Raw genomic sequence first — 15,633 nt, 5'->3', positions numbered from 1 at the left:
CCATTTAAAGAGTTTCAGCAAGTTGTTAAAGCTATTCCCAATGGGTTAAAACATCTGATGAAAAGTCACCTTACTTTTGGAAGTAACGAAAGGAAACTTCCTGAGTTAATAATTGATGGTATCAAAATATTTTCTCATTCCTGTAAGAATAAAAATATCAGATTAATTTTTCAATCCAAACATAAAATTTCTCCTAGAGGGAAATCTTTTTGGAATGCACAAATTGATGATATTCGTTGGAAAGAAACATGGTTAAATCCAAACAAATTTTGTATGCTAAATAAAGTTAAAGAGTTACACTTTAAAATACTTCACAAAATCTACCCATGTAAAGCTTTGTTATCAAAATTCATGGACATTGATAGCAAGTGTATTTTTTGTAATGTACACGAGGAAGACTTGGCTCATTTGTTTTACAATTGTGATGTGTCTTTAAAATTTTGGTCTGACGTTAGTTTTTTTCTTTTTGCCCCAAGAAAGGTGAATTATAAATTATCTCTAAAAGATGTTATATGTTCTTTCACACATAGAAGCAAAATGTTTGAATATGTGGTGAACTTTTATATCCTGCATGGTAAATATTACATCCATAAACAAAAATTTGCAAAATGCATACCTAAATGTAGTCTATTCTTAATCGAGATGGAATCGCTAAAGAAATCGTTAAAGTTAGTTAAAAATAAAAAGAACGAAATTTTGTTAAAATTTATGGAGAAATTTTTGATTCTGTAAAGTCCCCATTGTGTTCTCAAAAATGTATATATGTATAATGAATGTCTAATTAGGAAAAAGGTAATATGCTGTTTGCTTTTTCTTTTTTCTTTTTTTCTTTTTTTACTCATTTATTTTATTTTAGTTATTTTTTATTTTTTTGCTGTTGTTATGATTTGTCATTTTGTCTAAAGGTATGATATTTGTCTTGTGAAATACTGCAGTTGTATGTTGATTTGCTGGAATTAATGTTTGTAAGTTTGTAAGTTTGTAAGTCAAATAATAATAAAAAAAAAAAAAAAACACTTCAAAAAAAAAAAAAAAAAAAAAAAAAAAAAAAAAAAAAAAAAAAAAAAGGACGCAGCAAACAGGAGTTGCCGGGGAAACGGGACGCTTAGTACAGGACTAACGCTAGTGAAGGAGTGTTAAGTGAGGGAAATTTACCGATTTCCTCAACAACAACAAAAACGAAGAAAATGACGCGTCTCTGTATCTGTGAGATGTGCAGCTGTGGGTAAGAGTATTTTTAAGAGTGTTTGTTTGTTTTGTATTAATATTGAAGCACGAGAAGGAGTTTTGAATAATTGATGGGTGAATGCTAGAACGAATATCAAGTTACGTAACTTAATGGAAAACAAATTCAGAAAACAAACCTTGTTGGACATAATTTAATAGTGCTGCGTCTTGGTGATAAGTTTATGTCTTCTCAAAAGGATACTTTTATTTTAAATGGCTCCTCTGTCTTAAATGCTTCTCATTATCTTCAGCCGCCACCGATGTAAACACCAGCCCACGGCCCTGTACAAGAAAGGCAGCAAGACTAATGTGTTGTCAGAGTACTCAGAGAAGTATCCTGCCTATAAAGGGCACATGCGGCCGAAGAGCACCAAGCCCCAACTGCAGTATAAAGCTCATCAGGGTACGATGGAAGGAACAACCACCTTCAGGTACATTAATGGCTAATCTTAAATCAGATCATTTACACAGTTTGATACATCTACTCACTAGGATTCGATAATTGTATTTTACATGCACACTAGATTTTAGAATGGCTCCTCTATGTCTTTCTATAGGCCTCATATAATCTGTTTTGTTTTCTCATTTTCTCAGGACAGACTATGTCCCATATGTGGTCACCAGTCGCCCTGAGAAGCAGCAGGCCAAATACAAGCCCAAGCCTGGAGAGATTGACTTAGGAACAACCTATAAACATGACTTCAACCCATATGAAGTGCAACCATTTGTTCCTTCACGTCCGAAAGAGAGAGAACATACCACACATGCAAAACTGGACACCATACCCACCTATAAAGGTAATGACAATCTAGGTCAATTAGGTCATGTGATTCTTTCTGAGCATGCAGTTTCAGAATACATACACAAAACAACTGGAACTTATCTAGGGATCTGCTGTTACTTATGTTAAATCAAGAATTGTTTTAATTTAAAAGAATTTATACACAGCAACTTATAAGGAACATCATAAACACTAGTGTTCAACAATTTGGGGTGAATAAGATTTTATATTTTTTATTATTTTTAAAGAAATTAACACTTTAATTATTTAAAGATGCATTACATTTATCAAAAGTGACAGTAAAGACTTTGCTGTTTGTTTGGGATTTCTATTTGTCAAAGAATCCCAGAAAAAAAAACACACACAAAAATAACAGTTAATAAGAAGAAACGTTTGTTGAGCAGCAGATCAGCATATTAGAATGATGTCTGAAGGATCATGTGACACCGAAGACTGTAATGATGCTGAAAATCACACCACATTTGCAATTTGCACCACAATTCCATTTCAAATTCTATTCAAATGGAAATCAGTTCTTTTAAATTGTAATAATATTTCACAACTACTGTATTTTGATCAAAACAAATGTAGCCTTGGTGGGCATTGAAGATTTATTTTAAAAACATTAAAAAAATCTTACCGACCCCAAACATACAGTATGACTGACAATATTTTCAGTACACGGTACAAAAGATGAAATGAATAAAAAAGCAGTTATTACAGTAAATGCCTTTGTTTGTAAGTAAAAGTTTTGTGTGATGTTTTTAAAGAGGATTTTCGTCAGTGGGAGATCAGCAGACGGGAGTTGACTAAGCCTGACACACCGTATCAACCCCCTGTTACAAAGTTTGGGAATTCCACGACATTCCAGGATGATTTCATCCACCGAGGCCTAGTGCCACGGGAGAGCTACAAGCCCCCAAATATAGCCAGGCTATCCGATGCTCCTTTCGAAAACATGACCAGCAGCAAGCTCTCATACGTTCCACACACTCTAGAAGCCCGGTACATTAAACCGCCAGTAAAATACAAACCCAACAGCCAACCTTTCCAGGACCTCACCACCCATCGACAAGACTTTCAAGGCCTACCGAGTCAGCCGACCAAAAGCTGCAAACCTGAGCTGCTCAAAGTGGCCTCCAACAAGCCTTTCGAGGGCAGCACGGAATTCCGTGACCATTTCCAGCAGTGGCCCGTATCCCTCCGGCAGGTGAGGAAGTCAGTGGAGTACATGAGTCCAACAGAGCACATGGACCTGACTACCACCTCACACACAGACTACATCAAGCACCAAATCCAGCCCTTCCTTTCAGTCAAACCCTTCTCACTTCCCACTAAGTCCTCTGAGCCCTTTCAGGGCAGCACCACCATGAGAGATGACTTCCAGCCGTGGGCGGCTCCCCGTCAAAGTATGATCCGGAAACAAGAAGAAATCCAGCGAGCCAGCGGGAAAATGGAAGATCTGACCACCTTCAGGGCTCATTTCATTCAGCATGAAGCACAGCCTAGTTTCAGCTTCAAGCCCCAAAACGCACCACTGCGGACCGATGCTCCCCTACAGAACGACACCGTGTACCGCACGGAGTTCACACCCAAGAAGATCAGCGTGTGTCCTGCCAGTCTTGAGTCTCCGCCGGGGTTTGTTTTCGATAATTACGATGATCGAGGCCACCGCTTCTTCCGCAAGACGACATCTGCTGACAAGATTGAGACGCCCAAGGAAATGGTCTTGACATCTTAAGAAAGTCATCATGTTGTTTCTATAAAAGGAAACTAGCAAACAATATGATCTCTCTGAATTATTGTAATCCTACGGGGAATCGTAATGAATTACGATTAAAGGTCAGTGGGTTAAACTATCTTTCATAAAACATTAATTATGCATTCATCACAGGAATAAAATAGATTTTAAAATGTACTGAAATAGAAAGTAGTTGTTTTAAATTGTAATAATATTTCACAATATTACTTTATTTTTTTATCAAACAAATGTGTTTTTTTTTTTAAACAACAGATTAGTTAACCACATAAAACATGCTTTTTGCAATCACAATAATTGATTGTTTTAACCACAAAATAGAATACAAAGATCAATAATTCTAAACTGATTGGTAAAACTGTATTTATTTATTTTTTTATCACATAGACTGTTTGCAATATTGACATGTACAGAACCAGAACTGGCACTTCCTTAACCGAGTCATGTAGCGGCACTTTCTCCACATACTGTAGCAATAAAATGCAATGGATTAAATTGATGGATAAATTCAGTGAGTGGCTTATGTACAACATTTGTTCATGTACTTAAAATGCATGCATAAAGGCCAGTAGGAAACCGTTATATTAGAGATATGGATAATTCACTTCAAGTGCTATAAGTACGTAGGTCTGTGTTGGGTTTAATTTAAAATATGGATTATAAAGACAAACTAAACCAAGTAAGAAAATAAAATCCAAACTTTCTACACTCAATGTACAATATTGCACTTAAAAACACATTATATACAAGACATATTTTACAATGCAGCACATTGGTTGAACACAAAACATACACCTAAAAGACGGCTGGAGAAATGGTACTTTTATGGCACATGCCATTTCAATCAGTCAACGGGTTTTCTGTCATACATTCTACGTCCATATTAAAACATCGTTATTTAATATTAGAGTCAACGTGAAAACAAAATGGTTTACTTATTTAAAACATGCTAATGTGTTTGTCTTTGAAATGTTTATCAAAATAAACTTTAGCTCACTTCCACCAAACGTTCATTGTGACTTTTTATATCCAACAATTCAGAAAAAAAAAACACTTATTATTATTTTGTGATATAAACTCAAATTTGGAAAATAAAACTCTTGTTGTGAGTTTACAATTCTGAAAACAGAAAAAAAAGTCAAAATGTGTGTGAGTTATTAATTATTATTGATATGTGAGTTTTAATTATTATTCCTTGATAGACACAATATTCCAGATAATGTTTTTTTTTTCTTCTCACAATTGTGAGGTTATATTTCACAATTCAGACTTTTCTTCTTATAATTACTAGTTTTTACTTCGCAATTCTGACTTTTTCCTCAGAATTGTGAGATATATACTCAGATTTGATATTCGAAAAAAAAACAAAAAAACTACTTTGTATGATATAAATGAGTAAAAAAAAAAAGTCAGAATAACGGTTTTATTTTTCATTCCATGATGGAAATAAACTTCCACTAAACTTGCTTCCCTCTGAAAATATTTCCCTTTATGGCAGGCATCACAAATCTTTCTTACTCCTCTGACTCCTCCCCTCTGACCACCTGATTCCATTTACGAGCCAATCAAATCCTAATAAATACAATTACGCCCCGCCCCACATTTTTATTGTTGAATTTATTTTTGCTCGCCTCTGAAGCAATCAGATTAGAGTAGTAAAATGGGTTGAGACAGCATTTCATGTTGACTTCAAGGTAGCACTGACTTAAAAAAAAAAAAAAGAAAAAAAAGAATGAATGAATGTCTCTCTTAATACTCCAAGCTGTGTACTACTGATATTATTAGTACACCCAAGAGGCCTTTCTATTTCCTTCACATTGGTGAATGGTCCGATAAGATTTGTCCTCTCATGTAAAAATCTTAAATTAATATACGTTATATCATTTTCAGGGCAAGATAAAATGAGATGTGCAGAGAAAGCTGGCGAAGAGAGAAGTTTCAAATCTCATCAAGTGATTTCCTCTTTGGACTTCTGATGATTGTGGGAAAGCATCCAGTGAAGTGTAGTCCAGATATCGTTTAGTCCATATACTCCAGGTGTCCTTTTTGTTTGTACGATTTAACAATATTCTGTGTTAGGAGAGAGAATCAGGGCTTGTCTGTTGGTTTGGTCTCTGGTGGTCACTAGGTGGCGCTGGTGTCCTGTGAGCAGGTCTGGCAGCAGCGTTGCCGATACAGATCCACGGAGCAAAGGTTGAGTTGTTTGACCACGGGACAGTAGTGGGTTCTGTCCTTACACTCACCTACAGAAGCACAAAAGAAAACAAAGCTTTTTCAAAATATACGTCTGGAAATCATACTTTTCAAAAGCACAGTCCACTCATTAATTGGCAAACAAATGCAAATTTTAATTAAAGATTAAAATACAGACAAATAGTCCGAGAATAGAAGCTATTTACATAAATGAGTTCGTAAACAACAACATTTAAATGTGCTTCCGAAAGCAATGAACTAGATTAACTCGGAATTAATTATCTAGTTAAATAAAAAAAATATTTAAATATGAAGATTAATAATAATGAAAGTGTTGAGTTTTCTGTTGGTCTTTCTGAATAATAAATAAATAATAAAGCATAATATTATTATAACTATTATGTTTTATTATTCATTGTTATTAATATATTTTCTTATCCAACTTATCCAATGACATTAATACACACAGAATTACGGGGAACCAGAAATGTTAATTCATTCACATTCATTTTGTCCTCCGCCACATTTCAAATTCAAGTTTGGTGAACTATGACCTGCAAAGGATCTAAACGTCACAGACTGACCTCAAGTCACAGAAAACTAAGCTGTGTTGCTGCTCACAGTATATTTTCACTTTTTTGTTTTTAGTCATTCATTTTTTCCTTAAAAAGAGAATCCTTCGAGTGTGATATCATATCCTGTTAACTGTGGTGTGATGCAACATGCCGTGCTCAAAGTCTAGCGTGACCACGGTTTCACACTCTAAAAACAATATAAGTTCATTTATTGGTGTTGTTTTATTAAACATTTCTGCACGAGAAACAAGTCAGGCAACACAAAAAAAATGATGTTTCATTAAGTTTCACCACAGAAGAGCGAAGAACAAAAAGCAGACGTTTGGACCGACAGCATTTCAGAAATGAGCGAGCTTTAAAAAAAAAACAAAAAATGAAGAAAAACCTGCGAACGAGAGCAAGTCCTCTTGGGACGTTGTGATAACTTGGACTTCGAGAGTGACGGAACAAGCCAATATATTTGGCCCTCAGGTCGCTAATATTTTCCCTAATAAAACATGAACACTCTAAAGGTGGCGAACGAGGGCAAACGTTCACTGAACCATACAGATGCTCTGCTTTATAACAAGGTGTTTTAAGAGACTCACTGCCACAGGAAGTGATGTTGCAGTGTTGCCAGGTAGAAGGCCGCCGTTGCCAGGCGCAGTGCTGGTCAGGGAGGGTTTTCTTGTTCTGCCGATGGATGCATTCCACTCGACGGGACTGGAAGCCGCTGCCGCACGCCGCGGTACACGTCCTCCACGGGAACACCTTCCAGTGCACGTCACACATCTCAGACGAGCAGTTCCTCACGGATGACGGCCTTAAAGGTGTTCGAGAACCAGACCATAAGAAAGAACAGGTTAACAGAGCTGTGCATGGGAGAATAAGTGATGCTGAATACTGCATAACAAGTCTGGCACCTTTCTTTCGGGTCGCAGGTTTTGGACGTGGAGTTGCTGAAGTGTCTGCATGAGACGCTTCTGCTCTGTGTGGACACCGCAGGCCCCAGACATCGACCTGTGCACTGTGAACACGCATTACCATCACTGTAAATATGATGTGGATGCAGCTGATCTGATACTAAACAGGCACAAGTTACAGTACGTAAAAGTGATTATGTGTATCTGGCAAATAACATGAATGATGGAAGTGTATATTTTTAGATTCTGTAACTGGTCAGTATTTTACTTTACTTAAGACATTTTGCACGAATCATTAAGTTATTATTAACCATTCAAATCTGAATACAATATTATAGCATATGAATATATAAAAACTATTACTATACTATTAAAATATTTAAGTATCTGAATTTGCTTTCCTACGGAGCCCCGCATATGACATGTAAGAAAAAATAGTGGGCTAATTCGTGCTCACAATTTACTAATTCGTTCCCTCAATGTACTAAAACGTGCGCACGATTACTATTGCGTGCCTCGATTTACTATTGCGTTCACTCGATTTATAAATTGTGCGCACGATTTACTAATTCGTTGCCTCAATTTACTAAAACGTGCGCACGATTACTATTGCGTCCCTCGATTTACTATTGCGTTCACTCGATTTATAAATTGTGCGCACGATTTACTAATTCATTGCCTCAATTTACTAAAGTGTGCGCACGATTACTATTGCGTCCCTCGATTTACTATTGCGTTCACTCGATTTATAAATTGTGTGCACAATTTACTAATTCGTTCCCTCGATTTGCTAAATTGTGCAGGTTTTAGTACATTAAGGGAACGAACTGGTAAATCGTGCGCACAATTTATTTATGTTTTCTTGCATGTCATGTGCGGGGCTCCGTACTTTCCTAATATGTCACAATACAATAAATTCCCAGTGTGTGTGTGTGTGTGTGGGAGGGGGTATTATTTTTATGAATTTGTATTATTCCGACTTTAAAAAATCCATAGTGACAATCATTTACAAACAAAGGATTCATTGAAAAATATTTTTTACATTTGAAATATTTCTTAGATTTCTAATTCAAATAAATGCTGTTATTTTTAACTTATCAATTGAATGATTTCCACAAAGTTATTAAGCTGCACCAGTTTAAAAGATTGATTAGACTAAAAAAGTGTTGTTGTTTTTTTCAGTAGCAAATTCTGAAGGACCATGTCACATTACATTAATATTAATATTGATATTACTCAATATGGTATAAATATTGAGTGATATTAATATTAAATCTATCTGTCTGTCTATCTATAAATATTTGATCAATTTAGTTGATGAAAAGTATAGTAAAAACAGTAATATTGTAAAATATTAATATAGTTAGGCATGGTCTTAACAGTAAATCCACAGAATATAAAATAACTATAATTGTTGATCATAATATGTTTTCAACAGTTACCATCTGTATCAATATCTACAATATCTGCTATATTGGCTACCGATAATTAGCCAGACTAATATATTGATCTATCACTAATTATATACATCATTTTATCCCATCGCTCCACATTAAAGAGGTTAAAATGAATGTAAATATGGCAGTAAACATACCTTTCCCCAGGGGCCGGTGAGCCACTCCACACACGCGTATGAGCTGCACTGTTCCCTGTCTTCTGGCCGACGAGATCCTTCACACGCTGAGCTGGACAAAACCCTCACGCTCCCAGAGGCCTCCACCTGCTGACAGGAGACCCGCCTCTCTCTGAAGCCCCGCCCACAGGAACTGGAGCATCTGGACCACACTGTTGACACCCAACTGACAGATAAAGCAAAAACAGTCAGGAGAGCTTCAGAATGATTTAAAAAGCTCATGTGATAATACAATATAAAAATACTGCAAAATCAACCAGAAATTTTCAGCATGCATGAAATATATAGATGACCTATATATTTTTCTTAAATGTGCAGTATGAAACAAAGCACACTGTATAAGTTTATCCCACAATGCAATGCACTCAACTTGACCTTCCAGTTCCAGTGTGATTGATGAGCCAGAAGTCACGATTTCACATCTGTTTCTTAATCAGACTGCCAAAAAATATAGATCATAACTGTATGCTATCCACTGAATAAACATAATGAGGCCATGTGATAATGTAGCATACTCCTGTTTGGTGTTATCTTTGTAGTATAGAGTAGAAACGATCAAAAGTTTTGGGTTGGTAAGATACTTTTTTTCCCTGATTTTTATGAAAGAAGTATCAATAAGGCTGCATTTATTTGATTAAAAAAATACTGGAAAATAGTGAAAAGTTATTAGAATTTAAAACAAATTTCTATTTCAATCTATTTTAAAATGTAATTTATTCCTGTGATCAAAGATGAATTTTCAGCATCATTACTCCAGTCTTCAGTGACACATGATCCTTCAGAAATCATTCTGATATGCTGCTGATTTGCTGCTAAAGAACATTTTTTTTATTATCAGTGTTGAAACCTGTTGACAGAAGTCAGAAGTGCTTTGAAACTGGTTAAAAAAAAATATATTGCAATTAAAATGCACAACTTTTTTTCAATTACAATACCATTTAATGCTGCAAAAAATTACATGCTTTAGCTGTTAAAACATCATGGACGGTGGAAAAAAAATGAAGTTAAATGTAATTTGAATCATTACAGTACATGATTTATCTTCACACCTGAAGCATCGTATCATAGATTTAACCTTTATCTAGCTGCATATTACCAATTTTCTTTGCACTCACCCAGTTAAACACCCCCTAACAAACCTCAAACTTCTAGCTAACTCTGGATATGTGCCATTCCAAACCGACAAGAATATATATCTCTATACATTTCAACAATGGATACGTATGGCTGGATATATTTGGTTTTTCAAAAAGCCCAGCTTGTAACCCAGTCACTGGGGAGCTGGGAGCCTCTGCAGGGCATTTGGGGTTGTGTTAGAGAGCAAGAAGCAGTAACAAAGACACGCTTTGTGAGAGGATCTCCCGCTGACGGCTCTGAACTGATGCTAAACGTTTTCACAGAGCCATATGATTCATGCGCTGAGTCCAGACGCATGGCAATAATCAGATGATGTTTTTGGCATGGACGTTCAGAAGTCGGAGAGTGTTCGTGTGCACTATCTATACTGTGTTATCCGAGAAACCCTGAAACCCTCAATCAATCAGCACACCATGTGAAACGTGGACTATGCTAATGATTCTAGAATATTTTTCTCCTGCTTACTTTTATATGAAAGAGTGGAAATACAGTACATGCTAATATCATTCAGTTCACTAAAATGCTTATTTAAAGGCAAAATTTTGCTTTTTCATTTTATTTTTGTGCTTAAAAAAAAGCTAATATCATTAACTTGCAAAATTCTAATGTAACCAAAATGAAATGTTCAAAAATAACACAATCTCTTTACAGAAGGGAAAATGACATGTGACAAATAAACTAACTCTATTATGGCTCTTGTGCATGAAGTGAAATTGAAAGAAAGGTGTCTATTGTGCCATTGCATTTAGATCTGCTCATGTTGCATCAGCATTCTAACCAATCAAACACGTTTGTCTTGAGATTGAGTTCTCTTGATCTTATAATGCAGTGGCCAATCACAAGTGATTAGAATGTTTTTTTTAACTCATGCTAGACTAAAATCAATGACCATTTTAGTGATGGGGAACATTCTAGTTTAAAGAAATATTGTGTTTTTAATGCTATTAAAATAATGTGAAGTCTTGACTTTTGTGAATTCCTAAATGCTTGTTATCTTGCTTTGTTTTTTTTTTTTTTTCTTTTGTTTTTTTTTAATAGAAAATATGTTTATATTAATATGTTACATGGCACCCTTTTTATCTGTTTTTACCAATGTTTTTTTATTTATTATTTTTTTATACAGTTTATAATTTATATATTCATTTATATAACTTAAAATGCATGCATGCCACCTTTTAGCTGACTTACAAATGAGGACAATGGAAGCGATCAAAATCAACAAACAAGCAATGATATAAAAGTGCTATAACAAGTCTCAGTTACTGTAGCCTTACACAGTACACGTAGCAAGGGATTTTAAATAATATAATAAATAAATAAAAAACTGATAGAATAGATAAAGAATAGAGCAAACTAGTGTTAGAGATCTTTTAATGTTTTAATGTTTTGTTAATTGTATAATAAATTAAAAGAAAACAGATAGCATACAAAAAGATTAGAAAGCTAGTTAGTTATTTTTTTCAGAATAGTGAGTGCTAAAGTTCAAATAGGAGAAAAAAAGTTCAAAGTTCAAATCTGATGTCGACCAATGATGTTGACAGAATGCTGTCTGTCAAATTAATTTAATTCAAATAATGTGTATATACAACTCAAAATGTAATATGAACAAAACGAATAGGAACATATTCACTGGTAAAGGTGAAGGGGAGTAGCTTGAAGATGTCATGTTTCAAAATCACTTGACATCACCCAACATTCCTCTGGAAGCAAAACGTCCTCTTAGGCTTCGGCTATGGCTGTAGGGTTGTTGTGAAGGTAGGGGCGGAGCATAGAGACTATGCCATTTCTCGTTTGTTACTCTAGAGTAGACCAATTCACTTTATTGAGGCATACTGCCCCCATCTGGTATGGAATGTGGAGTACGACTAGATTTTTTTGCCAGACATGACAGATGACACCTTTAAAAAAAGGTCCTGGAAATCAAGCTATTAATTTCTGATCCTGGACATGAATATATTTTGTTTACAATATTTTTTTTTAATTCCAAATGTTCTGTTTTCTCCGGATTGTGTCGAAATGGTAAAAACCCACAGGGTTTTCTCCGGCCAGACCAGTGCACTGACAAAAAGAAGCTCTTTTACACTGACAGCTGATATCTGCTCTTCTCCGGCCCCATTGGACTCATACAGTTTGATTCATGTGCTCCGTTGAGCGTCTGCACGGCCCCTGAAAAGACTGATGCTGGGAAGGCAATGATAGATGGGCTGTTTGATGGAGAGAGGCACTTTGGCTGGGAATCAGAGGACCGGGGTGCTGCTCGCAGTCAAATGCATCACAGCTCTCAGACTTGTGAAGGGTTCCGCTCTCTTTATATTAAAGTCTATAGAGAGATCCTTTAGCAGACGCTCGTTTATCAAAGACGGAGTGGCTGTCACTGTAACTGTCTTCTGAATCGCTAACGGTCAGAGAACAGGGCTAATTATACACTAGCTTTGATAGCACAACATGACAGTTTTTATGGATTTTTCACATTGCACCCAATCCTGATTGGTTTTGTCATCTTGACAAATGCTGCATATTATTTAAAGGAATAGTTCAGTTCAAAATGAAAATTAGCTGAAAGTGTATTCACTCTCAGGCCATCTAAGACAAGTTTGTTTCTTCATCAGAACACATTTGGAGAAATTCTGATTGCATTAGTATCACTTCCTCTCCAGTGAATGGGTGCCGTCAGAATGATAGTCCAAACAGCTGATAAAAACATCACAATAATCCATAACATGACTCCAGTCTATCCTGTCTTGTGAAGTGAAAAGCTGCTTGTTTGTAAGAATCAATCAGATTATTCATAATAGTGCTTTCTCCAGTGAAAAAGTCATCTTTTCTGAATCAGGAGAGAAATATGCACAGATCAAGCAGATTCGTTTAGATGCGAAAACAGTCCAAATTTTAGTGGACAACAGGGAATGGACTTTTTCACTGGAAGAAGCGTTATTATGTACGTGATGGTTAGATATAAGGCAAAATTTCTCCAAATCCATTTTTGGGTGAGCTATTTCTATAAGTATTTTTATTATTTGCTTAGAGAAGTGTACCTGGGATTGCAGTCCAGGAGGTTGCATGGCCGTGGTTGACTGATCGGTTTGGGAAGATGATGACAGACTGAATGAGGCATCTCTTGGCCCTCTGACGTCAGACATCGTACCTTCCTCATCTGAGTCCCTCTGTTGCCACAGGAAGTGCTGCATGTGCTCCACTCACCCAAACGCCACTCAAACTCTACACCCCACAAAAGACACAAAGAGAAATAGACATACAGTTATGATACACATACAGAGATGATATTAAAATTATTGGTGAAAAAATAAGCTATTTATTTGTTGTTGTTGTTCTGTAGGCTTTGAATCATTGGGAAAAAAAATTAAACTTTTTTTTTCATTTATTTAGTCATTGTATGTATTGTATTGTATATAAATAGTACAGAATACCATATAATTTGAATATAGACCATCTACTGATCATTGATAATACAACTCTAGACTATTTAAACTGATTAATTAATCTTTCCAAAGATTTATATTTGAAAATAAATAATATTCTATTGGAACTGTATTTGGAATCAAAGAATCCTAAAAAAAATGTTAATGTTTCTTCAGCAGCAAATCAGCATATTAGAAAGATATCTGGAGGATCATGTGACACTGAAGACTGGAGTAATGATGCTGAAAATGTTAGCTTTGATCACAGGAATAAACTAAATATATAAAGTATATATATATATTTAATTTATTCCTGTGATCAAAGCTAACATTTTCAGCATCATTACTCCAGTCTTCAGTGTTACATGATCCTATATATATATATATATATATATATATATATACATATATACATACACACATAGAGAAAACAGTACTGTGTATCCAGACATGAATTTCTGTGAATTTCTATTATAAAGGACAAAACAGGTATGACATGAATCAATACCAGGGACACACTATTAGAGAAGCACCACTATTACTCAAGTGCTGCCAAATTGCCTGATTCAAAAGAGAGGTTATAGGGACCATTTACAAGCCCTTAAAGGTTTCTAGGAATCTGGGCTTGAATATCTACACAATCGTCTCTAGCTTTTAAAATTCCTGGCATTGTGTGGGAACTGAAAGGAAGACATGCAGCTTTAACAAGACACAAATGAGCTCCGAGCGCTTGGTTTTCTGCAAGACAGAACTGAAGTCCAATTCATGTCCAAACCTTCAACACAAAGTCGACTTTTACTTTCCTGTCTATTCTGGGTGTTGAGTTTCATCAGTAGACTATGGCTATTCATCTCTTTTTATTTGCACTTTTTGCTGACTTTATGCATAGCACTTCTTTGTACTGCAGTACTTTATGCACTTCTTATGTATTGTCACATCACGCATATAACAACAATACAAAAACCCAATCACAAACAACAACATACGTGAATGAATAAAGAACAAAACCGTGTATTACATAGATATTACAGTTGCATAGTGTACTTAGCTCTTAAATTCCTAGCATACTGTCTTTCAATCTAAAATACATAAAAACAATATATAGATATGATTTGCCAATTTTAGTGTAAAATCAGTATTGTTGCATGTTGCACACATGTTGGCGAATACAGCAGATCATCTGGTTATCCATACATGCATACTGTACACATGCACATTGCACAATGAATATGTATTTCCAAAACTAAAGAACTCTTTAAGCTTTAAGAGTTTAATTCATTTCAATTCAGTTTGTTTCTATAGTGCTTTTTACGATACAAATCGCAAAGCAACTTTACAGAAAATTAAGTTTCTACAATGTTTAGTAGTAGCTTATAAGTGGTGACTGTCAGTTTATGTGCATATGATAGGAAATTTTCAGAAAAATTAAAACAAAACGTGGTCAACCAGATGATGTTTATTAGTTTATTCCCTCATATTGTTTTTATTCACACTAACCTTGTGAAAGCACATTAATCCAAGCTTTTATAGGCTTCTGGTTGTTGGTTTGTGTTTGGCACTCGTAGCGTCCGTCAAACGTCCCTCCGTGCATCTTCATCTCCAGAACTCGTCCCCCCACCAGCATGCGGTAGCTCATGCCTGGACTCTGATTTAGGGTCTGGTTCTGATAAGACCACTTGATGGGCTTCCTGTGATTGGGGACCACCGGGCAACCTGAAAGGGGTTATGGGTGAATTTTAAAGGGTCTCCTGTCATTTGCATTTGACATTTATTGATTGAAGTGTGCAAAACATGCACTAAAAAGAGCATTTTAAGTCAATCAAATCTGAACTCCCACACACAGAAAAATAAGAATAAGGCTACAGCGGCTGTGCAGGTTGACAAAACACTACAGTTGACTCTAGGCCTTTATGTTTCTTCATGATTCATGTTCATGTCATAAAAAAAGCATCTCTTCACTGAAAAAAAAATATGTTTTTTTTTTATTATAATTTTTTAGTTGTTATC

At 35.5% G+C, this 15,633-nt stretch overlaps 2 protein-coding genes across 2 annotated transcripts in view; one reads left to right on the top strand and one right to left on the bottom strand.

Annotated features, from left to right (window-relative positions):
• The first annotated feature begins 1,066 nt into the window (after positions 1-1,066).
• On the top strand, positions 1,067-3,792 carry LOC127961345 (stabilizer of axonemal microtubules 2-like). Its single transcript, XM_052560423.1, has 4 exons — positions 1,067-1,225; positions 1,479-1,658; positions 1,822-2,024; positions 2,779-3,792. Exons 1-4 carry the CDS (start codon positions 1,188-1,190, stop codon positions 3,747-3,749), a joined length of 1,392 nt encoding a protein of 463 aa, XP_052416383.1. The 5' UTR covers positions 1,067-1,187; the 3' UTR covers positions 3,750-3,792.
• A 321-nt stretch (positions 3,793-4,113) lies between these two features.
• Positions 4,114-15,633, bottom strand: part of LOC127961344 (ADAMTS-like protein 3) — a 150,144-nt gene continuing 138,624 nt past the window's right edge. The window contains exons 26-31 of the mRNA XM_052560422.1: positions 15,124-15,339; positions 13,243-13,426; positions 9,032-9,236; positions 7,438-7,541; positions 7,123-7,337; positions 4,114-6,010 (exon numbers count right to left, since the gene is read on the bottom strand). Of these exons, the coding sequence (XP_052416382.1) occupies positions 5,892-6,010; positions 7,123-7,337; positions 7,438-7,541; positions 9,032-9,236; positions 13,243-13,426; positions 15,124-15,339 (1,043 nt within the window). The 3' untranslated portion in view covers positions 4,114-5,891. The remainder of the gene's footprint in view (positions 6,011-7,122; positions 7,338-7,437; positions 7,542-9,031; positions 9,237-13,242; positions 13,427-15,123; positions 15,340-15,633) is intronic.

The sequence above is a fragment of the Carassius gibelio genome, chromosome B7 (genome assembly GCF_023724105.1).
Source record: "Carassius gibelio isolate Cgi1373 ecotype wild population from Czech Republic chromosome B7, carGib1.2-hapl.c, whole genome shotgun sequence".
NCBI classification, from domain to species: Eukaryota; Metazoa; Chordata; class Actinopteri; order Cypriniformes; family Cyprinidae; genus Carassius; species Carassius gibelio.
Note: the sequence above shows the minus strand (reverse complement) of the source record. Positions and strands in the feature narration are given on the sequence as shown.